Source organism: Phaseolus vulgaris, chromosome 8 (assembly GCF_051622355.1).
Source record: "Phaseolus vulgaris cultivar YP4 chromosome 8, ASM5162235v1, whole genome shotgun sequence".
Taxonomy (NCBI): Eukaryota; Viridiplantae; Streptophyta; class Magnoliopsida; order Fabales; family Fabaceae; genus Phaseolus; species Phaseolus vulgaris.
In genome coordinates, this window is record NC_143505.1 from 2,354,470 (window position 1) to 2,381,718 (window position 27,249).

At 33.3% G+C, this 27,249-nt stretch overlaps 3 protein-coding genes and 1 non-coding gene across 6 annotated transcripts; 2 read left to right on the forward strand and 2 right to left on the reverse strand.

Moving 5' to 3' along the window:
- The first annotated feature begins 131 nt into the window (after positions 1-131).
- LOC137825912 (E3 ubiquitin-protein ligase At3g02290) lies at positions 132-6,535 on the forward strand. 2 transcript variants are annotated; one of them, XM_068631720.2, is made up of 5 exons: positions 132-386; positions 1,261-1,644; positions 2,589-3,009; positions 4,368-4,477; positions 6,220-6,535. In XM_068631720.2, the coding sequence occupies exons 2-5, from the start codon at positions 1,525-1,527 to the stop codon at positions 6,244-6,246; spliced, it is 678 nt and encodes a 225-aa protein (XP_068487821.1). In that variant the 5' UTR covers positions 132-386; positions 1,261-1,524; the 3' UTR covers positions 6,247-6,535. The 2 variants fall into 2 exon arrangements, with proteins under 2 accessions (XP_068487821.1, XP_068487820.1); XM_068631719.2 differs by having other exon boundaries at positions 139-546.
- Positions 6,536-7,502: 967 nt separating this feature from the next.
- LOC137825914 (oxidoreductase bty37) lies at positions 7,503-10,335 on the reverse strand. Its single transcript, XR_016514577.1, has 8 exons — positions 10,253-10,335; positions 9,467-9,610; positions 9,257-9,376; positions 9,131-9,174; positions 8,884-9,009; positions 8,295-8,379; positions 7,870-7,926; positions 7,503-7,776 (listed from the first exon to the last, which is right to left on the reverse strand). It is a non-coding gene; the product is annotated as an oxidoreductase bty37 (transcript).
- Positions 10,336-12,706: 2,371 nt separating this feature from the next.
- LOC137825910 (Regulator of chromosome condensation (RCC1) family protein) lies at positions 12,707-17,900 on the forward strand. Of its 2 annotated transcripts, none has more exons than XM_068631715.2 (9): positions 12,707-12,881; positions 13,237-13,500; positions 14,588-14,781; positions 14,863-14,910; positions 15,630-15,702; positions 15,928-16,099; positions 16,558-16,989; positions 17,063-17,254; positions 17,602-17,900. In XM_068631715.2, the coding sequence occupies exons 2-9, from the start codon at positions 13,248-13,250 to the stop codon at positions 17,660-17,662; spliced, it is 1,425 nt and encodes a 474-aa protein (XP_068487816.2). In that variant the 5' UTR covers positions 12,707-12,881; positions 13,237-13,247; the 3' UTR covers positions 17,663-17,900. The 2 variants fall into 2 exon arrangements, 1 of the variants encoding a protein (XP_068487816.2); XR_016514576.1 differs by having other exon boundaries at positions 12,728-12,881; positions 15,928-16,230.
- Positions 17,901-18,516: 616 nt separating this feature from the next.
- On the reverse strand, positions 18,517-26,518 carry LOC137825911 (agamous-like MADS-box protein FUL-L). The gene is made up of 8 exons (XM_068631717.2): positions 25,905-26,518; positions 20,917-20,989; positions 20,113-20,177; positions 19,722-19,821; positions 19,530-19,571; positions 19,257-19,295; positions 19,033-19,160; positions 18,517-18,818 (listed from the first exon to the last, which is right to left on the reverse strand). The coding sequence occupies exons 1-8, from the start codon at positions 26,087-26,089 to the stop codon at positions 18,719-18,721; spliced, it is 732 nt and encodes a 243-aa protein (XP_068487818.2). The 5' UTR covers positions 26,090-26,518; the 3' UTR covers positions 18,517-18,718.
- Between the last annotated feature and the right edge of the window lie 731 nt (positions 26,519-27,249).

Here is a 27,249-nt window from a genome sequence, read left to right on the forward strand (position 1 = left end):
TATTTGGCTTTTAAGAAAATAATAATAATATGATTGTGATATTTCCAGCATCAATGGCTAATTAAAAGGAAGATCTTCAACCTAAGTTTTTGACACAAACATTTATAAATACCCAAACATGCATTAGGCTTAAAGATTAAACATTTCAGGGTTAGTACAACGTTAATTCAGTATATTTTCACTAACACTAATCCCAGCCACTCAATTTTTGATTATGGTATCTCACGGTTACAAATGGCGGTTTGTCGGTGAATCACTATTTTGTGCTTCATGTTAGACTTTTGGAAAAGCTTTGAAGGGTTATTGATTCCTCCGCCCACTCACCCACTGAAGAAAGATGAAACATTGGAAGAGAGAGAAAAACAGAGAAAGCAAGAACTAATCTGGTGATTCGTTCTAGCAATTTTTCCCAAAACTCCAAAACCCCCTTTTATGATACAAGATTTTCAACTTCACAAAATATTCAATCTTTGATAGCTTTATCTGTATCGCACTCTTATTCTCTTCCCCCAACAACAATTTCATTTAAAACTCTCTCTCTCTCAGGTGTTTCTTTTTTGCTTTTGTTTTCAGATATTATACCTCTGTCATTTTCCTCGCGTACCCTTTTTCGTTTTTGATAGTTTGGTTTCCTTCTTATTTGATAATCGCAAATGGGTTTTTTTTTTCCCGTTTTTTCTTCTATGGAATTGTCAATTTGGGTTGATTTTTTCTTCTTGTGAGAAATTCTGGTGTTTCTTTTGACAATTGATGCATGTGATTGTTGTATTTTTATTTTGTTGACTTTTCAATTTCTAGGATGGAGGGCGTGGTTTGCTTCTTTGTGTGGAGGGTTGTTGTCTAAATAGTGAAATTAGTGATTGCGATATTTCCGCTGAAACGGAAGTTGATCCTTCTGCTAGTTGATGTACTAGCACGACTAACCGGTTACAAGTGAAGTAATCAATCATTTTTGCCAAAAATTGAAGGAATATTGCAAATGGATTATAGCTTTTCCTTGAAGCACTCAAAGTTGCATTACACTTTTTTGGTTTTCTCTAAGTTTTGCTGTACGTATTTTGTCAGTGATGTTTTGCGTGTGTGATGAGATGATACTGGATTTGGAGCATCAACATTAGTTGAACTGTATTTCTCAATTCAGGCCTTTAGAAAAAGTCTGTTATTTTGATTTGTCAATTGCATGACTGGAAGCTTGTACTTCAGCCTTCCCAAATGGTTTTGGTTTCAGTGATATTTATGCAATTTTGGTGTATGTTTCAGGTGATCAAGAGAATCAGAGTTTGCTCATCCATATAACAGGACATCTGAACAGAAGAGGGAGGGTGCTGGTTTGCGGAGGCAATTGTACTTCTGCGAGCTTAGAATCCTCTCTCCTTTATTTATTAATGGAAGGATAATCATTAGTCTTGGTTAGTGCTGTTGGGGACTCTCTTACATGTAGCAGCATCAATGTTTTGATGATCTTTGAGTTGAGGAGTGAAAAAAGTTTAAGTTGAAAGAGAGAGGGATATTGAAGCTGAAACAATGGGTTCAGTTTGTTGCTGTTTTAATGTTGATGATTTTGAAGATTATATGAATCCAAATAGTCCTGTATATAGGAACTGCATGTGTCTCAGTTGCTTCCTGCAGAACTTTTTGACTGTGGTATGTTTCTAACTCCAAACACCTGTCATGTTCTATTCCCTTGTTTTCTTTTGATTCACTTTGGGCCCTGTCTTGTGTTTTTTGTCTATGGTTTGATTAGAAGTATTGCTTAATATTGTTAAATAACCGTTATAGTGCCTCCATAACTCTACAACGTGATGTTTTTCAACCCCTCACCATAGGCAATTTGTGAAGGGAGGCTTGCTGTGGCAGCGCCATAGGCTACAATGGCCTGTATATAAGGCTGAGTTTTTGCCTTCTGCATATTCTGATATCTGCTATTGGTGGTAACCTTGGTCTTTCTTCATGGTCATTTCTTGATGCACTATCTTTGCTGGGAATTCCATACTTCTGAAGTGGCAAACATACCTTTTACATTTGTAGGAGCTTCTGTTGTTTTTTGCTATTATTGTGGACACATTCTTCCTCTTTATTGTTCTGTTTTTTTTTGGGCAACTATTGCCCAACTGAATTTGCAGAACTGCCACTGAAATTGTGATTTTGCACTTGTTTGAGTGAGTTTGCTTGAGTTTACACTAGCTTAAAAATATGAGTTAACCCGTTTCATGGATTTAGGAACGCCGTGCTGGATTACGTTTTTGATAACCGTGGTTGTAACTTATGAGAACTGTCAATGTTAGAAGTGACTCTTAAATTGAAGTTATTCCTCATTTCATTTTGTAAGGGATAATTTTCTTGAAGCCCTGGTGCCAACGTGCTTGTAAGAAAGCCATGAAAAATTAATTAAAAAAAGTTGTAATCACCTATAATTCAGTTAGGAAAGCTTTGCTGCATCTGTTAATTTAACAAATTTGGTGTTATTATTTTGATTGCTAAGTACATTAATATTCAGTGGACAATATTTTAGTCTTAGATCCATTTATAATGATGAGAACTGTACTCCATATATACTAAAACTCTTTCCAATTTACCGCAAATTTCAGTATGCATCAATATTCCGTAGAGGGGAAGCGCATACGATTCCTTCATCTATACAGGGCACAACATCTATGACTTCTACAGCTTCACTTGATAATTCTCTATCTGACATGTACCGCTCTCCTCCAAGGCCCTTGCCTTATGATTCAGACCCCAGGTTTTTCCGTTCACAACGTGATGGACTAGTGTCAAGACGTGAGAAGGGTTCAAGTCATTTGAATGAAGAGTCAGAACCTCTAAGAGGTGATGTAGATGCTGACTCAGAATCTTTAAATTTGGGTGGTAAATGGAATGATACCGGTGAAGATGGATCAAAGGAATACCGTAAGTCCTCTGTGAGACTTTCATCAGCAAAACTTACGACTGGAGCTGGGGTTGTCTATTCGTCATCAGAAGTGGAGGATGTCTGTCCAACATGTCTTGAAGGTAAGATTTTTATTTACACTCAAATTTTCATCAGAAGATCACACGATACTGGGGCTCAATTTTGGATGAAGTATTGGTCTGCAGCAAAGTTATAAATCCCAATAGCAGTCAGGATAGCTGTTTGATTGAAGACTACGATACAAGTTAAATGATTGATTCTATACTCATTTATAAAATGCTCCAAAATGAAAGCAATCCTAAAAAGTAATAATGAATATTAAAAATTCAGTCTTCAGATAATTTCATTACTCGGTTACCAGTGAAGTCAAGGAAACAAAGGGCCTAGCTCAATGCATGCGACTTCTGGTTATTGAGGGTTTGGAAGGGTAGATGTTCACAACCTTACTCCTGTAGAGGCTATAGCCATAATTTGAACCTGTAACTTTCATGACTGTGTCAGCAATCTTACTGCTGTACCTTGGCTCATCAAGAGAAGTTGTGACCACCAAACTCTGAAATTAAAACTTTTTAAAAGAGACCTCTTTGAAATATAGGAAAACACAATGTGACCTCTTTGAAAATATAATGAACACACCATGTAAAACTATCTACCTTAACACAACACAGCAAACAGAGAAAGAACTACATGGAATGATGTAAATGCTGATAAGAATTGAGGATAGTGGCCTCTCTGAATCTTCAAGGACATGAGCAAAACTGAAAAAAGGAGGACTGTGATGTAATGATGCAAGGAAGGCTTTATCTGTAAAATGATGAAATGCAGAGTCTGGCTGGCAAATGCTACTGGAGATCTGGTTTAGTGACAAAAAGGGGAGTATATTGACATTAATCATGTTTTTGGCCTCAACTCTCCAATACACTCGAATATAAAATATAAGGAAACCACAAAAATATCCTAAAATCCAGCTTTCAACTATGCTCAAAACAGGTATGGCAAGTAGGGGTTTACTTGTATTGACTTGTATAGTTTTGCTTGGATATTATATTTTTTCTTGGATTTACTTGTTGCAAATGATATTGAGACTGTCAAGTGTGCCTTCTGTCCTGTAAACCGTGAAGAGGAAGAATCAAAGCTTGATATTTTGAATAATTAAAGAAAATAATTTTGCTTCATTCAATGCTATCTATATGCTATTCCATAAGGTGATCTAGAATGTAGAAAAACATAGTCCATGAATATTGATCGGCATTGGCTTAGAATTTAGAATGTAACTTTATATTTAGCTCAGGAATGTTGGAGGCCCATCCTTAAATTCTGATCAATACCTGTGCTTGTAAAAACGTATGATACTTGTTGCTGGCAAAAGGTTGTACTTGTTAACATCAGGATGGACACTATATTGGCAATAGCAGCTTCATCAGATTCTTACATTTGTTACAATTATTTTTGCCTGCAGAATACACTGAAGAGAATCCAAAGATAGTGACAAAATGCTCTCATCATTTTCATCTTGGTTGCATTTATGAGTGGATGGAAAGAAGTGACAACTGTCCTGTTTGTGGGAAGGTAATGTTTACTTGGTATTTTCTGAATTATTTCTTACTGAAATTTCCCTCTTCATTAGCAATCAGAACATAGAACACATAAAATTAGTAGGATGAGAACCAGGCTGAACCAGTCAGTTCAATCAGAAACCAGCAAATTGATAATGTCTCTTGTTTAGTTATGTGAACTGTATGATGTCCAGAGCGCAAAATGTTTTTAACAAGCCAGTTCCAGAACAAATTGGTGAACAGGTCCAATTCTGCCCGTTCAAATGGGCTTGTGGGCCAACAAGCTGTTACATAGTTGGAAATTGGAACATTTCAATCGGAAATGTGCTGAAGGGAAAAAATTTAGGATTCAAAAACCATCTTTTGACATGGTAGCATGGCAAACATCAGGCTACCAAATACCAAGATTCTTGTTAAGAAAACTAGGTTAGTACTTGTGCAGTGCATAATGAAATGATAGATAAATGAAATCTATGAATAATAGGTTTTACTCTTTAGGGGACATTTCAATCATGTCCCGGGGCTTATGAATGTTAGTAATTTGATTCCAGTTTTTAAGTCTATCTGCCCAACAGAAAATATGGCCCCGTGATTTTTTAGGCAGTTTTTGGACCCTGTTCTTGATTTGGGTGAGCGGTTCATTAAATCCCATGAAATTTCTGATTTATTTATCTCAGAACACGGGAAAAGAGTATTGGTGTCTGTGATGAGGGAAATGGCTTGTAAAATTGCCGCATAGAGTAATGCTAGGAACACATTCTTTTGAAAGCACTCTCTTTCATTGGGTGAAATTTATTGGAAATCACGAAATTTGGTGAGCCCCACACAATATTTACTGAATCTGTAGTTTTGAATAAATTTTAATCAATACGAGTGTGTTACAAAGAGTGTGTTCTTAGCACATCTCTAGCCAAATATCATAGCAATATGTATGTTTTTGCTACATAATTGTCATGCTGGACAGAGAATGTGCCATTTTGTAATATTTCAATACAAAGGGCTACAAAAACACTTTTTGATAGTGAGATGGAGTTTCCATTTGTGATGAATTTTATGACTTTATGAGGCTTGTAGGTACAAAAAATGTAAGAAAAACTGGAAGCTGAATTGAAATTAAAGGGCGAAAGTCATTTATTAAAAAATGTTACAGGATTTTGGATAACTAAGAGGTAGATTTCAGTTTTTCTTCTACAATAACTAGTTATCATGATCACTCAATGTCTTATGGAACTTATTTTCTGATGCATTGTATCATTTTAGAAACTATAGCTTTTCTCACAGAAATATTAGGTTTATTCTGTGACCCTTGGTTATTAACTGCAAACTTAATGGCCTGGTCTATTTATTAATTTGGATGTGCTTTTATATAATTCTAAAAGTTTATATATAATAACTGGTGATGAAAATGCAAAACATGCTTGAGCCTGATACTAATTATTTTAACTTAGCTGACTTAGACTTCCACCTGGCATGCATTAATATTGTTTATATGTGAAATATCACTTGTATGTCAATTTTCTTATCTGTTCGTTTCAGTTCGATTCTAGTAATATTTTTTGTTTTCACACAACCTTTTATTATAATACTCTTTTATTATTGATCTAATATATGAATTGAGCATGACTGGAGTGCCAGCATTTGGATAATAATTTGTGTATTAACAATACGTGCATTTGTAGATTGGTTGGCTAAAAGCTGCACTAGAATTTGGAGTGTACTGAATCATGATATTTACTTATTTATATTTTGGTGTAGGAGATGGTATTCGATGAAACGACTTAATCTTGACTGAAAAGGTTTATATCGTGGATAATACCAACATCAGAGGAAAGGAAAAATACAAGCATAGACATTGTGAATACTTCAGATTAAGCGCTTATCGTGTATAGTTAGTATATAACTTTTATTAACCATCACTGGAAGTTCAATCTTCTCCAAGTTGTTTCTATATTTATGCTTTTGGCCCTCGCCAAAACTGCCGAGATTAAAAGAGAATTCCATTTTAGATGGGAACTTTGTAATGGTTTCAACAGTTTGCCTTGTGATATAATGACTACCTCTCTTTTGTTTAGTTTTTGTTTATGTTGTTATGAGTTTAATCCAAAGTTCGATTTTTGAACCTTTTTCCTAGTTTGTTTATGAAACTGACGAGCCTTAGAAAGAAGAGAAAGAATTTGTAGGAGACAAAATCGAACTAACCCAACTTGCACATGGGAGAATATGGTTAGTTCCTTAAAATATTGCTAATTTTTAAGATTAACCGAGACAGATAAGCAAAACCAAATTTTGAAAATTTTCATGAAATAATTATATAGTAAGTGTGCCTCAACTCATTATAATTTTTACTGGTTCGGTGTACTCTGATTTTCTTTTAAGCTAAGTAAATTGTTTGTATAATTGGTTCGGTTTAAACCAGTTCTTCTGCTCAGTGCTGATTTGACCTGTTGTCTGAAGCAGCTGTGTAAATGTGGTATTTCTAAAAGCTTAAAGCAACTTGACTTTTGGTGAAAGTGAAAGTGTAAAATGAAAATCTGAATCTGCCAAGACTGGTTGCAGCGTCAGTAGCAGGAGGATGAGAGGTCCTCAAGTTGTTGCTCATCAATGTTTTCGGTCAACAAGAAATATGAAAAGGCCAAAAGCCTGAAGTTATTGGTTATAAGGATAATAGAACGTAAGCTTGAATTAATGGACAATTACAAAAACTAAAAAAACTATCCCTAAGCTCTGACCTACACAAAAAAGTTATTATTGTGACATCTTTCTATCGCCAAAAGGGTGCTAATGGAGGGGAAATTACAATTTTTTGCCAACCAAATCAAGCATAAGCATTTCTCACAGGGTGCAAAATTTAAAAAAGCAGGACAAGAAACGAATAAAGAAAATACTTAAATGTATTTTGTTTTGGTTTCAGAAGAATGTTAATAACCAAAATGCAGAAGGGAGCTTAAAAGCAGTAAATTTTTTTTGCATGTAAAAATTAACAAGAAGCCAAACATTTGCACAATTGTAGATTTTACCCGAAGTTAAGAAAACAGCAATTCCAAAGGCATTCACTTTATTATGGCTGCAATGAAACACGGATATACACATTGTTGTAAAACATAAATATTGTCTTGCATGTCAATAGAAGTTTTATTACATTGGATAGAGTATGATAAAACTCTGAAGGGCCAACTTGTTATTTCCTAGGTTTCATCCTTATAGACTACAGTAGAAACTGTGAAGATCTGAAAGTCAAGTTGTAGCAACTTGGAAAGCTCTCAAGAAAACTTCAGGGGGTTGTCCACCGCTCAACTTGTTGGTCCCATTAATCTGCCAAATGATAAATAAGTGAATCACTGTTTTTTTTATCATTATGAAACTGTAAAAAACAGACTGGAATTTTAACAAGGTAGAGACACCTACCACATAATAAGGAACCCCTGAAATGTTTCCAGAAATCGTTTTAAGCTCCTCCTCAACCTAGGTAAATAGTGTCATGGAAAGCAAGACCAGCATTAGTCGATTTCACCTAGTAAAGATCAGGTTTAGTTGTTGTTATCTGCCTAACAACTAAGGCTCTGTGAGGTTATCCGTTTACATGGTAATGACTCTACACTCTTGAATTGAGTTGAAGGTGCATTGGAACACAGGTTTACTAAAAACCAAACACACTAAAAAGATCAGACTACCAGTTTGACATTAACATCAAAAAGAAGGAAATGTATTTAGCATTTTGAAGTTAGAACTTACAATGCCTAATGACTCAAATATTAAACAGAATAAGGCATATCCTAGTAATAATTTGAATTTGAAAATAGCATATAAAAGTGTGCTTATATGTATATTACCTCCTTCAGACCATTGTTGGGATCCCTAAGAAACTCTTCTGCTCCTTCTATACCAACCTTTGCAGCAGATTCAAGAAGAAACTCACTGCATCCAAATTGAAAATGATAATAACTGTGTCATTATAGAAACTTCTTTTTAATAAAGTGGTAGGACTACGCAATGCTAATTGCAATCCTTATTATGTTGGCATCTAGATTTGAAGACATTTAATTTAAATGTCCAGCAATATCTGCTATATCCTACCAAAAAGACCACCCATCATCGGATTTTGTTTCATGCTGAACACTCAAATTCACTCTAATATTAGTCTTTGGATTTACTTTAGAGTACAGTTAATATTTAAATGCACATCCATTGAAGAAATGAGATATTCAACCACAAAGAAATAAAATATATAAAAAAAAAACTTGTCTGGTAAGAATTAAGAGTCATTGATATGCCAAAAAGCGATACAATTCAGCTCTACTGAAATCTATTTCGATAGACATGTCTTCAATGGAGTATGTAGAATATTGTCCTTCGAAGGGCTTAAAGGAACATACATGAAGTGCCATTAATTGAGCAAAAAAAAACGATAATAGCACTTACTGGTCACCAATGTATTTTCCCTGTGTGAAATAGCCAATGCCAAGTTCTTCAACTAGAAGATGTTGCTTATCAAGACCCTGCTGTCTAGCAAAATATATAAGCCTGTGGCTGTCAATAGTGTTTCCCCTGTGGATAATCAAAACCATGGTAGTTGAACATAGGTTAGACAAACTTCAGACACTCCACTTTTAAAGTGATTTATACATGCTTGTCCATTGATGAAATTGAAAACCACTATCAATCTTACGTGAGTCCAGACAAACTATATTCCAGACCAACATTCTTGAACACCTGCCAAATACCAAAATTCTCTGTTGGGATGAGAAATAGACAATACAGACCAATGATAACAGAGTGATCAACAAATATAAACCTCTGACATCCGAGTTTCCATCCGTTCTGACTGGGATCCAAACTTTTTTCTATAATACTCCCTTTTGTCAATGCCTTCTTTAGGGGCATCAGGATCAAGTTGAAAGGGATGCCATGTTATCTGAAATTCAGTTAAACGGCAAATTAACATATGAAAAACGCAGACATATTTGGTTCCAATGGATGCACAAACAAGAGGAGAGTGTTAGACCTCGAAGTTGTATTATCATTGGAGGCAGCTATGGCCTTATCTAGATTTCTTTTGCCAACAAAGCACCATGGGCACACAGTATCAGAACTAACATCAATTCTTACAAGTTTCTTTTCAGAAGTCCCACTCATGATCCTGCTGTATCTGCAATATCTTTACAACATTGCAAGTAAACGTAAACTAAGATTGCTATGACAAGGAGGAACAATAATCTTAAACTATTGCCATTAATTTTGGGGAAAAAAATTAATCATCCGTCATATTTCATCATAATGACTCAAGATATTCTATTTTTAGCTTTTGAACTATGACCCAAATTTCATACCATTAGTTAAGGCTTGACTAATAGATGTGAGATCATTCCAAAGTGATTTTTTTGGGGGCATTGATCAACAAAATCTTAAATAGAAAGTAGATGCAATTTCTAGGTACTTTTAGTCCTATTTATCGTTAGAATTTGATTTTCTTAATTCATGTAAATGAAACGCTGTGTTAAAGATCAATGCGTATTAGTGTGATAAAATATAACAATTGATCTAACACAAAAACAGTTAAAAAAAGCATCTAAAATTCTGGATGCATACTGCATCAAAGTTTTCCACCCCAAATATCTTCAATTCGCAATAAAGGCAAATACACAAAAAATTAGATGCTGGGAAATATAAGAAATCCTTTACAACCCAACTAATATCAGATCCAGAAACAACCCACACCAGTTTAGAAAACAAAAACTAGAAAGAAGATAATGTTTGAGAAGAAGCATAATCAATAACCAACCCAATTTACCTGGAAGGATAAATAGAGAGGAGAAGCAATAAATTCAAAAGCTTTGTCAAGGCTCACAGAAATTGCATTTGGACATTGACCAGAGATTAGGCTTGGGAAGGACAAACTTGTCACTTTTGTTATAATATTATTATTATTCTAATTATTATGGTTTTATGTTTTTTTTTCATTTGTTCTCCCAACTGTTCCAAGTTGTCCTTTCAGACCCAACCACCCTAACATCTCATCTTTCTCACATATTATTATTACTATATTTTAATTATTTAACAAATTTAAATCTTTTTCTTCCTAATATTCTAGTCAGTAAATAAACATATATAATATTTCCAAATTTCTTAATACTTTATTAGATGAAAATTCTTAAATCTTTTAATGAAATTAGTAAATCGTATGCATAAATTTTATCCTCACATTTCACAAATTATAAGTTTTGATGGACTTTAATAAAAAAGTATAAAGAAGAGAATAATATGAAAACCCATATTTATTCTTCAGATTCCTTATCCTTTTTGGATTTAAACAATTTCTTTATAAATAACATTTTTATATTTACTTTTTCATTTTTTTATTTATAATATTTCTAACTTTTTTTTATTTGTAAAATAAAGAAAAATATTAATTATCAATTGTCTTTTAATGAGATAAACAATCACCCTCTAAACCTAGAAATGATGTACTAAACATTTGATAACACAGTTTGTCTTTTATATTATAATATTATTATTATTATATATATATATATATATATATTATATATTTATTAAGGGTTCAGATTCCTTATCCTTTTTGGATTTAAACAATTTCTTTATAAATAACATTTTTATATTTACTTTTTCATTTTTTTATTTATAATATTTCTAACTTTTTTTTATTTGTAAAATAAAGAAAAATATTAATTATCAATTGTCTTTTAATGAGATAAACAATCACCCTCTAAACCTAGAAATGATGTACTAAACATTTGATAACACAGTTTGTCTTTTATATTATAATATTATTATTATATATATATATATTATATATTTATTAAGGGTTGATATAATATTCATATGACTAAGACGTTTCTTTCTTTTTCCTTTTGATGAAGACATATCTTTTCCTTTTATTGAGATGAGTCTTATATATATTTAAAAATATGTCATTCTTACATGAAATTAGATAAAAAAAAAAAGTGAGATAATAAGTTCATACTTAATAAATATTTGTTTATAGAATAATATCTAATTTAGTCAAAAGAAAAGAAGGATTAGAAGTTCAAAATCAAAATAAAAATGGTAAAAAGAGGATGAGAACAAAAACTACAAGCATCTCAATTCAGCAAAAACTTCATACTGATCTTCATCTTACCATGAAAGGTTTTTTTTTAATCACTAATAAGAATTGAATAATAGGAATGATTCAACCTTATATATAATATGAATTAAATTTCAAGTCTCCCAAACCAACAAAATGAGAGAGGCACAAAAATTCTACCACTAAAAAATCCGACCAACAAAATGAGAGACAAAAAAATTATACCACTAAAAAACCCGTACAATACTCAAAACAAACCCGTACAAACTCAAAACAAACCCGTACAAACTCAAAACAAACCCAATACAAACTCACTCCAACCAAAACGAGAGGCAAAAAGAACAACAACCCTTATCCACTACACCTCCTTTAAAAATAACGTTACAAAATTGCAAGAAGTGAGCGAAAGAATAAATGGAAGCGGCCGACGACACTCCTAATCACGCGAAACATTGACCCCAAATGAGTCAGGCAATTCTACAGTCAAAGAGTAAATGACTAGTAGATTCCTCCTTCAACCTGCAAAAACAGCAAACTAAAACATCAATCTTCACCCCCTCGTCGTGCCAAATTGACTTTAGTAGCAATCTTGTTTTCCAATACCCTCCATGTTAGAACCTGGGCCACAGACAAAGCCTTAATACTCCAGGAAAGTTGTATATTTTGACAAATCCCCTCACTATGTCCCCTTAAAACACTATAAGCCAATTTAACCGAAAAATCAGTATACATACCATCCTCTAACCTCTAATTTCTTCAAAAAAGTTGACCTACCTGAAACTTCTTCCAATCAAATAAATTTGTTATCCACCCAAACTTTCACTCTCCTTCTTCCCAGACCCCATCTTACCATGAAAGGTTTTTTTTTTAACAAAATCATTAATCAACATTATTAAATTATTAGAGTGGCACATTAATTAAACATTTATTATCTACGGTTTCAACTCATCAAACAACAACAACCCCGAAGAAACCTAACTGGGCAAACATCATTAATTTCATCAGTTGAAGAAATCTTGCCTGGATAAGCAAGCTAAATACTATAGTCGAATCTTGCATGCCCGTGATTGGATGGAACGAATATCTCGTATTTAAATTGAATAAAGATATTTTCATTTCAATATCTATATATATATATAATATAATTTGATAATTAAAATTAATTATTATTATTGTAACTGTGATATAGAAAATTGAATATTGTGAACGTGAGGGTGAGGGTGATGAAGAAGCAGAAAAGCATTTGAGTCTACCCTTCTTCTTCATTTTCCTTGACTACAATTCTTGATTCTTTTCTTTTCCTTTTCCTTCTCACTTTTTTTCACTCCTTTTTCAGGTATCAATTCTACCTTCTCTCTCTCATTCAATCCCTCATCCTCACATTTGCAATCAATTTCCAACCCTCTCCTTTTTCCCTAAATTCCCGCTTTCTTCCTTTTCAATCGCTTATCTACTTTTTCTATTTTTATCATAATTACCTGATTTCATAAGGAAATGCCTCTATTTGCTGCTAATTTCATGTTTTCAACTTCATAGAAACCGGAAATGATTCAGAAAGTGGCTTCAATTTCACTTTCATTTTTCGTTGCTTTAGTTTAATCGTCAAGATTTTATTTTTTGGCGTGGGGGCGTTCAGATTTTATTTTTCTGTTGCAATCTACAACTGAACTTATTGGTCTTTGCTGGTTAAGGTGAACGAAGTATGGATATTGATGCGATTTTTGGGACCGTTCGACCCGTGAATGTTCCAAGGAAGAGTGCGATTTATGTGTGGGGGTACAATCAATCAGGGCAGACAGGCAGAAAGGGGAAAGAGGATCAGCTGAGGATTCCCAAACAGCTGCCTCCTGAGCTGTTTGGATGTCCGGCTGGCACCAATGCACGGTGGTTGGATGTTGCCTGTGGCCGGGAGCATACGGCGGCAATTGCCTCCGATGGCTCGCTCTTCACTTGGGGTTAGGACTTCTGTTTCTCTTGTGTGCTTTACTCATTCTTCCGTTCATCCAAGTACTGTCTGTGTTTTGTAGTGTTGGAACTTGGAACTGCTTTGTTCCCATGATTGTTCTGTGCTTGTGTTATTTAGGCATCCCAAGGGATAGTAAATTATTAAATTTGTAGTGAATTATTTGTACCTTCCCTCCCTAGATTTTGCTAAGGCTTAATGGTGGGTCCAGAATTTGGATCTTCTCCAGCTCCGCTCCCCCCAGCCATCGTGCAGCAAACATATAAACCTTTAAATTTGTTATGAGAGGAAATAGAATATAATGAATGGTTGAGATTTTGGATGGAGAGAATCTGCATTTTGGATCCACCCGTAGAGTGCTTTGTAAGTAATCCCCACAAGGAAGCTCAGGGGAAGAGGAAAGGAAAAGGGACATACCAAATTAGTAACTGTGAGCTCGTTCATGGGACTTCCCTTCCCAAATTTAAGCCTCTTATGTTCAGAGGCCCCATGCATCTCCTTTTATGTTATAGATATAATAGCATTGGTTGGTTGGAAACTGACATGAACTTTTTAAGCAGTCAAGTTATTCTATTTAGTAGCGACAGCACGAATTATTTTGGTATTGTGCTTGCATGTGCACAGTTACCCTTGAGGTTTTTTTGTTATGTGAAAACTCAAACCAGAGGTTGGTTGTTGCATTAGAAAATAGAGGGACAGAAAGTGTAGGTCTACTTTTGGGAGGGAGACATTCTCCTTGAATAGTGCTTGCAGGAACTGACTTGCAGTATTCTAGGACAAAAACATCTTAACAGATTTCTCATTGCACTTCAAATATAGGATTTGGTCTGTGTCAGCAGAGACAATCTTTGCTGTGCAGTTCTTTCCTTGTTATAATTGGAATTACTTCCATTTGATAATTTATTAAGAATTAATAACAGGGAACAATATGCATACCTATTTATTTACTTTAGATGATTTCCCCCCTTTAATATACAATTCTACTTGTTTGTCTCATTTTTAATGGCTCGTATTAGGTATAATTAGGGAACATAAAAGTGCCTAGTGTCTAAGACTCATGTACGTATTACATATGCTAGGGGCTAATGACTTTGGTCAATTGGGTGATGGAACTGAGGCACGAAGGAAACATCCAAAAAAAGTAAAGCAATTAGAGTCAGAGTTTGTAAAATCTGTATCCTGTGGAGCACATTGTTCTGCTTGCATTGCTGAACCTCGTGAAAATGACGGTACCATCTCCACAAGAAGGCTCTGGGTGTGGGGGCAAAATCAGGTAATACCTTTTAAAGGATTAATACAATGTTGTCTGAAACGATCTATCATTTTCTTCTTCAACATATTGTTTGTATTCCAGGGATCAAATCTTCCAAGGTTGTTTTGGGGAGCCTTCGAACCTAATACTGTAAGTATATATACTGACATATTTGCGTGCATATTCATCATTACTTAAAGAATAATGTTATTTATTTGATTGTTTTTTATTTTTTGTTATTTTCCTTATTTAGAGGTAAATAGACCTGAGTACCTACTATTCATCCATGCAAGGTAGAGAGAGAGGAGTGAAAATGACAATGGAAAAGTGTACTTATAATGGACTCTTTCCAAGCTCCATTTTCTCATTTGCCTTTTTTTCCCTAGAGTCAGCCATGCCATCATATCTGACCGTTGATTGGATATACTTTTTCTCTTGCATATTTGTTGCTCATGTTTTATTTCCATGCCTAACTATGATTTTAGGTTTTCCGTTCTAAACATTGTCATTATATAAGTTTATTTTTTATTTCCAAACTCATGCTCAGTGTCTTTTTTTTCACTATGAATAAAATGTGTTCCTTCGGTTAATGTAATTGCTTCTGCGAATGTAATTATTTCATAACATTTCCTTTTGCCTAATTTCTTGTTTGTAACCTTGGTAGGAATCATGATATATGAGTGAATCCATTCTTCTAGAGTTTAATTTCATTTTATAAAATGTAAAGAAAAATGAGTAGTTTCTATTTCTTTTCTTTTTTTATAATGGGGGGATACAATTTTTAAATGATGGAATAGGATTATTTTATTATGTTTTGCTGTCTGTTCTTTTTCCTTCCTATCCCATCATTTATATGATCACACTTGCAGATTATTCGTGAAGTGTCTTGTGGAGCTGTCCATGTAGTTGCTTTGTCTGAAGAAGGCGTACTACAAGCTTGGGGTAACTCAAATTATTCATTCTTTATTTACAGCTTTTTTTCGAAAAAATTATGTTGTTTATATATGATTTGTAAATTTTATGTCGATGACTGCCTTTATTGATTGACATGGATGAAGGCATGTAAGTTTACACAGCATTGAGTGTAGGAAAGTAAACATGAGCACTTGCAAACTGGGTTTCTAGCCACCTACTAATCAGGGTTTTCTCACTGTTTTTATAAATCAGGCTACAATGAATATGGTCAACTTGGCCGTGGTGTTACTTGTGAAGGGCTACAGGGTGCTCGTATTATAAGTTCTTATGCTAAATTTCTTGATGAATCCCCTGAGCTTGTGAAGATTGCCAGAGTGTCATGCGGGGAGTACCACACAGCAGCCATTTCTGATATGGGCGAGGTGTAAGTGATTTGAAGGACTTACTACATGGAGATAGTTATAAATTTAAGCATGAGAATTGTGGTTTTCCGCATGACACATTAGGGAATCTCACTTCGGGAGACAAGATGCAATGGAAATGCTGCATCATTATGCAAGTTTCTATTCCCTTGGCTTGGCTATACGTAAAAGTCGACTGTAGTTATACATAACTGGAGCCAACCGTGTAACCCTGTTATATTATATTCTGTGTCCTTGGTTTATGTAGATTCTGTTTGAAAAATATCTGTGGCGAGGTTTATTAGTCTATTTGCAAGGTTTTCTGTGGTTATGTAATTTCTATTCTATGCAAGGATCTTGTTCTGCTTAAATGGTATTATTCGGGAAGGGATGCATAAGCAGTATTACCAGTACTAGTTATTAAATTGGGTTACTTTTATAATACTTTCTCACTTGTAATATTTGTTCTTTGAGCTTGCAGTTACACTTGGGGGCTTGGAAATATGGGCCAGCTTGGGCATTCTTCACTCCAGTATGGGGATAAAGAGTTACTTCCAAGGAGGGTGGTTACCCTTGATGATGTTTTCATAAAGGATGTGGCATGTGGTGGTGTACACACGTGTGCTATAACTCAGGGAGGAGCACTTTATGCCTGGGGCGGTGGTCAGTCTGGGCAGCTAGGGCTTGGCCCCCAAACTGGATTATTCTCGTGTGTTGCTAATGACTCGCAGACATTTTTCCGAAACATTCCGGTTTTAGTTGTTCCTAAAGGGGTGCAACTTGTTGCGTGTGGACATTCCCACACCCTTATCTCTATGAGCGATGGTCGAATTCATGGATGGGGTTACAATAATTATGGTCAGGCAGCCAATGAGAAATGTACATATGCTTGGTATCCATCACCAGTTGACTGGTATGTATTTGTAACTTAAAAGAAACTTTTTCATGACCACACAGGCTTTTATGTTGAAGTTTCTAAATCACAGGTGTGTTGGGGAGGTTCGGAAACTTGCTGCTGGTGGTGGCCATTCAGCTGTGTTGACTGATGCTTGTTCGTTAAAGGAGTTATGTGAGTTTGTACTTGCAGATAGCATGACTTTAGCCAACGCTGCTAAGGTTGAGGATATTGCATGTAGAACTGGATCCGATGCTTTGGCACGCCTTTGTGGAAGACTCAGGTATGTGTGGTGTTTATGATTTTTATATAAACTGCAACTCAATTATCATTAACTTACACAATTATTGGTCAACAATTAATTAATCGTTGAAAGGAAAAACAGTTGTTAGTGTTGGTAGAAGAGCATAATATTTGATGGTAAAACTGGACGTATTCTTGTGCTGACTTGGGGCTTCCTGTTAAGTGTTTTTGAAAGAAAACTCTGGCACAATTGCCTTTTTTCGTTGTTTTTTTATTTCATGCACTATTATGATACAGTTGTTCTCCCTTTCATGTTTCTTTCCTATTTTAGCTTTGTTATTTTCTGAATGAGGAAATGCTAATGTTGTGGTAACAACTTAATGGCAGAGAGTATATGCTTGCTGGTGGAGCTCTCGAACAAAAGGATGAGAAGAACAGTAAAATCTGACTTAGCATATAAACATAGTATTAGTAATTACTTGTGCATATTAAGTTGTATGATACATGTATTCATAATTGGATGGTCGTCATTATTTGGACAAAAGCAATCATGCAATTGACAAGAAAGCTCTACAAGACAATGAATTTGTTCCTATCGAATCAATAGGTCACTAACTCATGCAATAAATTTCTCAAACATCTGAATGAACTCTTGATCTAAATGAGACATTTATGTTGATTGGCTACTTTTATGCTGTGATGAGTTCCTACTTCGTATCCGCACATTGATGATGTTCACTGCTTTTTAGAGTACTGTGCCACTACCAAACTTAAGTTATCTGTGATCAATACCTTAATGATCTGTCTTTCTGGCTGGATTTACCTTTTTTCTGACTACTAATTTAATTTAATAGTTCAAGATTATCTAATTTAATAGACAAAATGGTAAATCTCTACATTACTGAGGAAAATAACAATGTAACATGGTAAATTAGATTTTCAAACAGGTGTAATCCTTTGTTTTGGACATTTTGGGCTTCCAAACGTTTTTTTAAATTAATCTTTTAATCTCATTATGATACTTTTCGATTTTATATTTTTTTACGTGGAAGAAAAATCAATAAGAAAAAAATCCTACAGCTTCGAGCATGTTAAGCCTATTTAAACCAAAACCTGCTTCATCCCTGGGTCTGAATTGCAAAATAGAACTTGCGACTGCATGATTTGGAGGGTAGAAGTTACATTTCTTTTCGATCTTTTCACTCATCTTTATCCAAACCAGGTTTAACATTGAAGCCTTAAACCCGCTGGAAATAAAAGAAAAAGACACTTTATGGGAAAATAATTAGCACCAACCAAGCATCAAAATAACTGCTTAATACTAATTGATTTCAGAATGAACCATGCAATAAGTTTGAGCAGTTATTAAGCTCGGCATATTAATTAGCTATTCTAAGATATAGATACCTAGAAAATATATATATTTATATATAGTTGAGCATTACACATTAATTATGACATGTGACATACTTGGTATAATCATGTCAGCCTAACTAGTAAGTAGTCAGATGTGCAGCATCCATGGTGGGATGAGTGAATTGGCAGTTGGCACTGTTTGAGCTTCACCCCTTTCCTCCACCCTTGTTCTTCCTTGCAATGTCCCACTGCACCATTTTCACACTTTCATCAATCAACTTAGCTAATATACTCTATTCTACGCAATCTATTATTCACATTTCGACCCTATCATCAAACTAGTTTATAGTCTGCATTTTCATGTTAACTTACTACTTGTATAAACTCACATGCATACTTGCAATAAACTTATACAAATTCACTCAACATTTCTTCTTAGAAAAGAGAAATAAGATGAGATACCTGAGAGTTAAAAGTCTTTGTGATGGTAATAGTTGTGGAGAACATAAGTTGAGGTTGGTTGAATTTTGGCCAAGAGTTTCTGGTACGCTCTGTGGACGTTCAGTCAATGTCTTTTCTTTCTCCTTCATCTACTCATAAATTTAAGCACAGAAAACTTTTTCTTTATCCTTTATTGAATACAAGATTCAGATTGAAATGTTAATAGAGGAATATGTTGCTTGTACCTTTGTTAGCTTGCTGTTTTGCTCTTGTAATGTACGTGCCTGTAGTGTCATATGCACAACAAATATTTATCATTACAAATTCCAATTTAAGTTATAGTAATTTGTTTTACCTCTATGAATTTGTTTTAAACTCAGTTAGTACCTTCTATATCATTAACATTAACCTGTTATTAGAGTTTTTTTCTGAAATATACATTCAAAGTTCCTAGCTACACATTATTTTACAAGCCCTGCATGCAATCTAGCCAATAATCAATGTCACCCTTATCTTACCCTTTTATGCAGCTCTGAGATAGATTGATTCATAACTTGATTCTGCAAAATTCAAAAATTGATAAGCCAGATGAAGAACAAAAAGAAAAAGAAGCCACATGTGCACTAATGTCATTCTTTACTTAATTTTTCTCTTTTGTTGTTTTTATCTTCTTGTTTCTCATATAAATTAATAAGAAACTCTCTCTTCACCTTTCTTGTTCGGATGCGCTTCAGAGATGTGTCAAGCTGCTGCTCCAAACTCTGAAGCTCTTTCAAATTCAAGGGATCAAGCTCATTTCCCAAGAAATTCCTATATTCAAGATCATATAAACTATAATCATTCTTTCCATAAGATTTTTTATTTTGTAGCATCTAATCACGTAACTATAGCCTTGTCAAGTGTCTAAATCTATTTTGCAAACAAGTGTTTGGCTTTGAAAACTGAAATGATCTTCGGAAAATGTAAATTACTTTCAAACGTTGTTCTTCATAGAATGGAAGAAAGCAAAAGGGTGGCCACCTACTCATATGCAATTTGAAAACATCTTTCATAGCTTCAGTAGTTGTAATTTTTATATAGCATGGAATCTAAATAACGTACCTTACGTTCCTCTCCAAGACTTCAACTTTAGCGTTGAGCTTGATATATTCGAAAGACCAATTGCCCTACAATAAAATGATCTTCAGTTACTACTCATGTGACTTACATCCAAAAGAAGCATATATTCATATTCACTTCCATGCATGTGCATAAAAAAAGACACAACTATTAAGAAATCGAGATTTTGTTTTTTTTAATAGCACTACCGTGGTTAATGTTAAGGATAAATTTACACGTTAATATGTTGTCGTATAAAAGAGTAAAAAAAAAGGTGAAAATCATTAACCTTGAGAAAATGTGATTATAAGTATCCTAGTTAGAATTAAGCTACTCCAAACATCATTTGTGACAGACAACATGCATAATAAGTCCAAACATCAAGTACTTTTATCAGTGGTAAGTAATTAATGTGTGTGTTTCTCTCATTATAAAAGTATTATTCCTAATCACTGTTTGTGTTTTTAACTTCTAAAAACATTTATAGGCAATTACATGCAGAGGTTGATTCAAGTTAACTGGCCTTAACTTGAAGAAATATTATTATTAAAAAAAATGGCCTTAACAAAATTTGCTATTGAAAGAAATGATACCATCTCTCATTTACAAACTGATTTATTGCACATGCAATGTGTTAAAATATGTATTTTATTACAAGACATAAAAGTAAGACAAAAAAAAACTCATTTAACAATTATTGATCTCTTGCAATAATTAGAAACAAGACTTAATAAGTTTTATTTTTCATAGTTATATCATAATATATTGGGTAGAGAGAGAAATGATATATGAAAAATGATGAAGTACCTCAGAATCATTGTTGGTCCCATTAAGTGCTGTATGAGTATATCTCTCGTAACGTTCCAAGACATCTTCCATGCTGTTACATAAGTCAAAATAAAACTATAAAACAAGTACAAAAACTTCAAAACCTGTGATTTTTTTGTTGCTTTGAAGTACTCTAAATATCAATGAAATTACACACGTTCAACAAAAGTTACATCAAACAGGAATGCAATTCAGAAAAATAGTTAAAAGTCGATGAATCTACGTTGAGCTGAACATAGCAGACCCAAGAAGTAACTGTATCTATTAAAAAGTTAAGATAAAAAAAATGATAAATTTAATATTTTAAATTAGTATGGTTTTTTCATTTTTTTATTTTTTATTTCTCCTCTGTCTTCTATTCACTTAAACAAATTAAGACAAATTTCACCACTTTAAGTTCCCTTGTTGAAAGTTGGAACTTTTTGCAGAACCATTACACCTAAGTTTAGCTTGTTGGACCTTTCTTGGGAGACAACTACAATCTTGTTTCGACATAAACAAATTTGACTAATTATCAATTATGATTCGTATTTAATATTATAAAAAAAATATCTATTTTATTCTTAATCTTCTAAATATCTAAATTTGTCATTAAAAAAAGTTTTAAATAAATAAATAAATTCAAAACTGAGATGTTACTTCTAGATATATGACTATCTCGAACACATAAACATGTCTTCGGACTTAAGATTCAAAAACTTTTTTTATTTAAATACGAATATTCAGAAAAGGATGATAAGGATAATTTGGAATTAAAAAAAATTATGAATGCAGACGACAATTGATTGGTGTAGGGAGAATTAGCCAATGAATTTTCTTCTTTTTATAAATGGTAGCTCATACATACGTAGAGGAAACAGATAAAACCAAGATTATTGATGTTAGAGATTTTTTTATCAGATGATAGATTATGTTGAAATTTTATTAATTTCGAAAGCAAAAATGAAAGTGAGTTATAAAACGATAAAAACAAGTGTCATAGGATAAAAAATATAATAGATACATGAAAAGTTATAGAAATTTATAAAAAGAAAACATGTGTAAATAACATTCCTATATTTAATTTATTGTTTTTCTTAGTACGCATATACAAAAATCTTAAAAAGTAGATAAAATAAGATAAAGAGAGTAGCATTTTGCAGATTTTGAAGCATAAAAGGGTGACATTAACCTATGAGCACTAGAGGATTCAGATAGTGTTTGGTGAACTTTAGTTTGAGTTTGCACCTACAGAACTCCTGAATGTCAGAATGCACGGAAAACAATGCATGGCATATTATTTCATCTTCTTCAACCAACTATTCCTGTACTTCACTCTTTACACTCTAGCTACTACCTCTAAAGATTCTCAAGCTTAGGTTTTCTTGCAAATTAAATTTTCTCTCTTTCTTTCCTTTTAAATTAAATTACACAAAACAAACTTGAATCAATGGATTCAAAAAGGCCAAGTTGCAGAATCCCAACAGTTGAATCCTGAGAATGAAAAGAATATAAAGCAAAGAGAATATCATGTGGCTTAGAGGCCTAGTTGTGTAAGGGGAATACAATGTTTGTAATATTTGAACTAAAGAAAAAAAAGTAATACTTAGAGACTAAGTTGGAGAGTTCTGCCTTGTCATGGTTCATAAAGGAGTAGTGGGGTTTTGCAGTAGGAAAAGGTGAAAATATGGTTATGTACCAGTTCATTCTTACCAAGAACCCTGATATAAGTACCCTATTGAACTAACTATATTCAAAAAGCAAGTTTATAAGTTTAAACAGTTAAAAATAGACTTGTTTTAAATAGGTTATTACTTCTATAAGACTTGTTCTGTTTTTTTCATTGATTCTGATGACTCATTCCTATAATAGACATCTTTGTCACTATTAATTGCATCTTAAATTTCTGTGTTTGGTTTGACAGTGTGAAACCGATCACTACCTAGTCTTATCCATTCATTCACAACCACTTGCTTTATTGTGCATCTATGTAATAACATTGTCATATCTGCACATGACAATGTTGATATTTATGTATGCATGTGAATTCATAAGCAAGGTTTTGAGACTCAAATAAATATAACTACGGTTTTAACTTTCTAAAGGAAGCAAACACACTATTGATTCTAATTCTACCAATGCATGGAGAGTTTCAAGATAAAATCTTAAAGAGGTGTAACAACAACTATTGTCATCAAATGGTTATATGATCACCAAATCAAATCCCTCATAGTCTCAAGTTGTACCAAACTTAGCATATATATACAATTTCTAAACTTAGGATATATGATTTGTATGCTCAACCTTGAGGAAATGTTTAATGTAACACACTGATGTCTGCATAATTTAATAAATTTATTATATATAGTTAAGATCTTGTCAACATTTATTGCCTGATATTACTTTACCTCACTTAGATTGAAGAACAGTTATTGCTGATTAAAAAAAAAGATTGAAGAACAGTATTGGACACGCAATTAATAATAAAATTTTTAAAAAATTAAATCTATTATATTAAATAAAATTATCGTATAATAATTATTCATAAATTATTAAAGTCGATGAGGGGTCAATATATTCCAAAAATAATTCTCTCTTATATTTTATTTTAATGACAGTCAAATATGATTACCTTTTAGAACTGTTAGATTAAAAGAAAATGAAAACAATCAAAATAATAAATAACTTTTCTCTTAAAAATAATTTAATATATATATATATATATAATATATATATATATAAAGCTGAGCTGGTTTGATTCAACAAAAAATAAATTAAATATTCATATATATACCTCACCTCCATAGAAGCAATATAAATAGAGATATTTTCATCCTTTTGCGGTGCAAATAATGCATATATAGTATAGGTTGTAATTAATAATGAGAAAATAATAAAGTGTGTCGGGAAAATATTTTAGTGTATTTATAGAAAGTGGAAATGATTAGACATGGAAGAGATAACGCGATAAACCTTTATTAGAATGTCGTACACAAGACTTAAAATAAGCACATTTAAGACAATTTGTGCAAATTGTATTACTTTGAAATAATCTAATATCTTTATCTAATATTAATTATAGAACTGCAAAAGCTTGCATATGGAAACATTTCATCAGTGTTTTGTTATGGGGATAAGAGAGGTAGGGTAAAGCAATCTGTTGTTTTCTGTTTGTTGTAGTGTTTAAAGGATGAAAATATAATTTCATATATTTCATGTACTATATAGAAAATAAAATCTCAAAACTTTAAATTCCCTATTCAACTTTTGGGTAGGATTCATTGCATCTCTCTTGTCACTATCATCTATAGATCCTAGAGAGAGTATTCTTCTGTATTTCCATTATTGTTTATACATGTCAAATTATTATTTTCCGCCACCATCATGATGACCCTAAACCCTAGTTCATCATATTTCTAAATATACAACAACACAAACAGATTTTTACAATTTTAAGTTCTTATCAAATCTTCCACACTTGTTTTGAATGCATGTTCTTTATTGGTAAAAATATTCATTAACGCATTAATAGTTTGTGGGAAATAAAAAAGTTTAGTCAATTCATTTCACCACTTTCATATGTATGTATGATCAGTTGTTATGGTAAATCTTTCTCTCTTATGATAAATAAGAGATTCATCACAATATGGAAAGACACAGTTCTTTGTTTAGGTTGACCTATTTTTACTTACAAACGAGTTATATCAATAAAAGACTGTAATGTAAAAATGGTAATCTTTTTCTTACTAATTGAATAATACATTGATTATTTTTTCTTAATTAGTGAAAAAAATTCGCTTTCTGATTTGAACATATAATTAATTATAGATATTAAACTTTTTAATTTTAAAAATATATATAAAAAATTGAATCAAGAATATAAAATTACTTACAAAATTATTATTTTCCATTAATTTAGCTAGTTTTTTTTAAAAGGATATGACTTGGTTAAAAGAATATAGGGATTGATGAGAGATATTAACTATTTGTATTAAATGTTTTGGTAAAACTATATATATATGTGTGTTTTAAAAATATATAGTGAGTGTAGTTTTGTGAAAACAGAAAAACTTGGATTTTGGCTGTGATTTTGCCTTTTTTAACGAAACCAGAAGTCCAGTGTTCAGAAGCTTTTTCAGTTAGTATGTGACTACTTTTGCAAAATCCTAAAAGAAAAGATACCCTTTTGCGTCACCTATTGGATTAAAACAGTCACTGGTTAAAGCGTCATCTGTTGGATCATAAATAGTCATTGCTTTGAGATGTTGTTCGGACAATGGTTTGCACACATTTCAACACATTCAAACCGCGACTCGTGTCTTTAGACACTTTTAGTTAATCGTTTTTGTTTCACACAAATTGATTCTCGGTGACACTTTTCAACAAACAAAAACATCTGTTAAGGTTACCACAACTATGAACAACACAAACATGCACTGTGTTGCGGCTTCTCATTACCCGCTGGATCAAAGAAGCCGCGTTAGAAACACAAATCTCAAGGTGATGGATATATTAATTACTTTTAGGCATATAGGTTTTATCGTATAATTTCACATGAAGATATTTATAGTATGCATATCTACATACATATACCTATAAATAACCACACGCTGACGCAGACATATATATATTCTATAAAAACATTTAAAGAAACTTGCAAGAAAGCAATAAAGAGATGTTTGATGAGTTGGTATGTGAAGAGAAAAAAGGATAGCGAAATATATGTGACAGATCGAAACTAAACTTAAAAAACAACTTGACGTTGAAAGCATAGTATTATATTGTTTAGCACTGTATTATAGAGAAGGGTAAGGTCAAACAAAAAGATAACAAAATCAGATATATAGAGGAAGCAGACAAAGAAAACACACATGAGACATACACGTTTAAATAATTGAGAGCAGAAAATCAGAAGGGGTGATACATATAAAAAAAGTGGATCGAAAACATGAATGAGAAAGGAAGAAGTGATGAATGAGGATAGGAACCTGCGTTCAGAGGAATACTCAAAAAGTTTGCCTTTGGTAGAGAACATAACCAAAGCGACTTGAGCATCGCAGAGCACAGAGATTTCGTGAGCTTTCTTGAGAAGTCCCGTTCTCCTTTTGGAGAAGGTGACTTGCTGGCTTGTTTTGTTCTCGATCCGCTTGAGCTGAACCCTACCCCTTCCCATCTGAGTGGTATGGCAATTGTGGAAAAGCAGGGTGAGAATTATTAGCTGAAAAGGAGAAACAGAAGAGAAGGGTTAAGGAGTGAGTGAGTATAAATGTAGAGAGGGTTGGTTGAGTTTGTTTGTACAAAGAAAGAAAGAAAGAAAGAAACCCTAGGGAGTGAGGGAGTGAAGTATTTGAGAGGTGAAGAAAGAAGAATGAGAAAGAGAAAGAGAAAGAGAAAAGAGGAAAGGAAAAGAAATGGAGGGTGTCTAATAATAGGATAGCATAGCATGGGCATTGGGAAGTAGTTTTAACATTGTTATATTTTTGTGCTTGGGAAATAATGGTGAAGGGAATAGAATAAAATGGGGAAAGGAATGGAAGAGAAGTACGATGCGTTGTCGAGTGGTGATTGGAGGAGGAGTTGAGGTACGATGCGTTGTCGAGATGGAATTGAAGAGGAGTGAAGTGTCGTGTTGACAGGGCGTAACGTTGGGAGACAGACCGTACGAGGAAGTGGGTCCCACGGATAAGAGAGCAACCGGAATGGGGTTTGTTGTGTTGTGTGTATGGCACTCACCCTTTGCTTCTCATTGGTTGACGGCGCCCCCCTCCCTTCACACTTCTCCTTTTTTTCTTCATTAATAATATTTAAAGGTAAAACAATGCATTCCCTACTCTACTCTATAACTCACACCCTTTTCTTAAGGATTCTTCAATTTCTATCTAATTATCTTTATTACTTCATGTGTGGAGACTAAATATATAATAACACCTTCATTTTCATTTTTACAACTAAGTTTTTTACTCCAACTTCATAAGAGAAAGAAAAATATCATTTTTGTTTATGAACTAAAATATTTATTATTTTGAAATTTTATCATATATGATTTTGGGTTACTTTCAAAGTTTCTTCCGTTTGTTGGAGATCCCACATCGACTAGAGATTAGAGTCTTTCATTGTATATAAGTGGGTGCAAACCTCAACCTTATGAGCTGGTTTTATGGGGTTGAGTTAGGCTTAAAGTCTACTCTCTAATATGGTATTAGAGTCATTTTGAGTCTATCCTAGCGAGTGTTTGTGTTGGGTCTATCGTGTCACTCGCTATCGGACCATCCAAAATATATAGTCCCATTGGCACGAGTTGGCTTCAAGATGTATAAGAATTGGACCATCTCA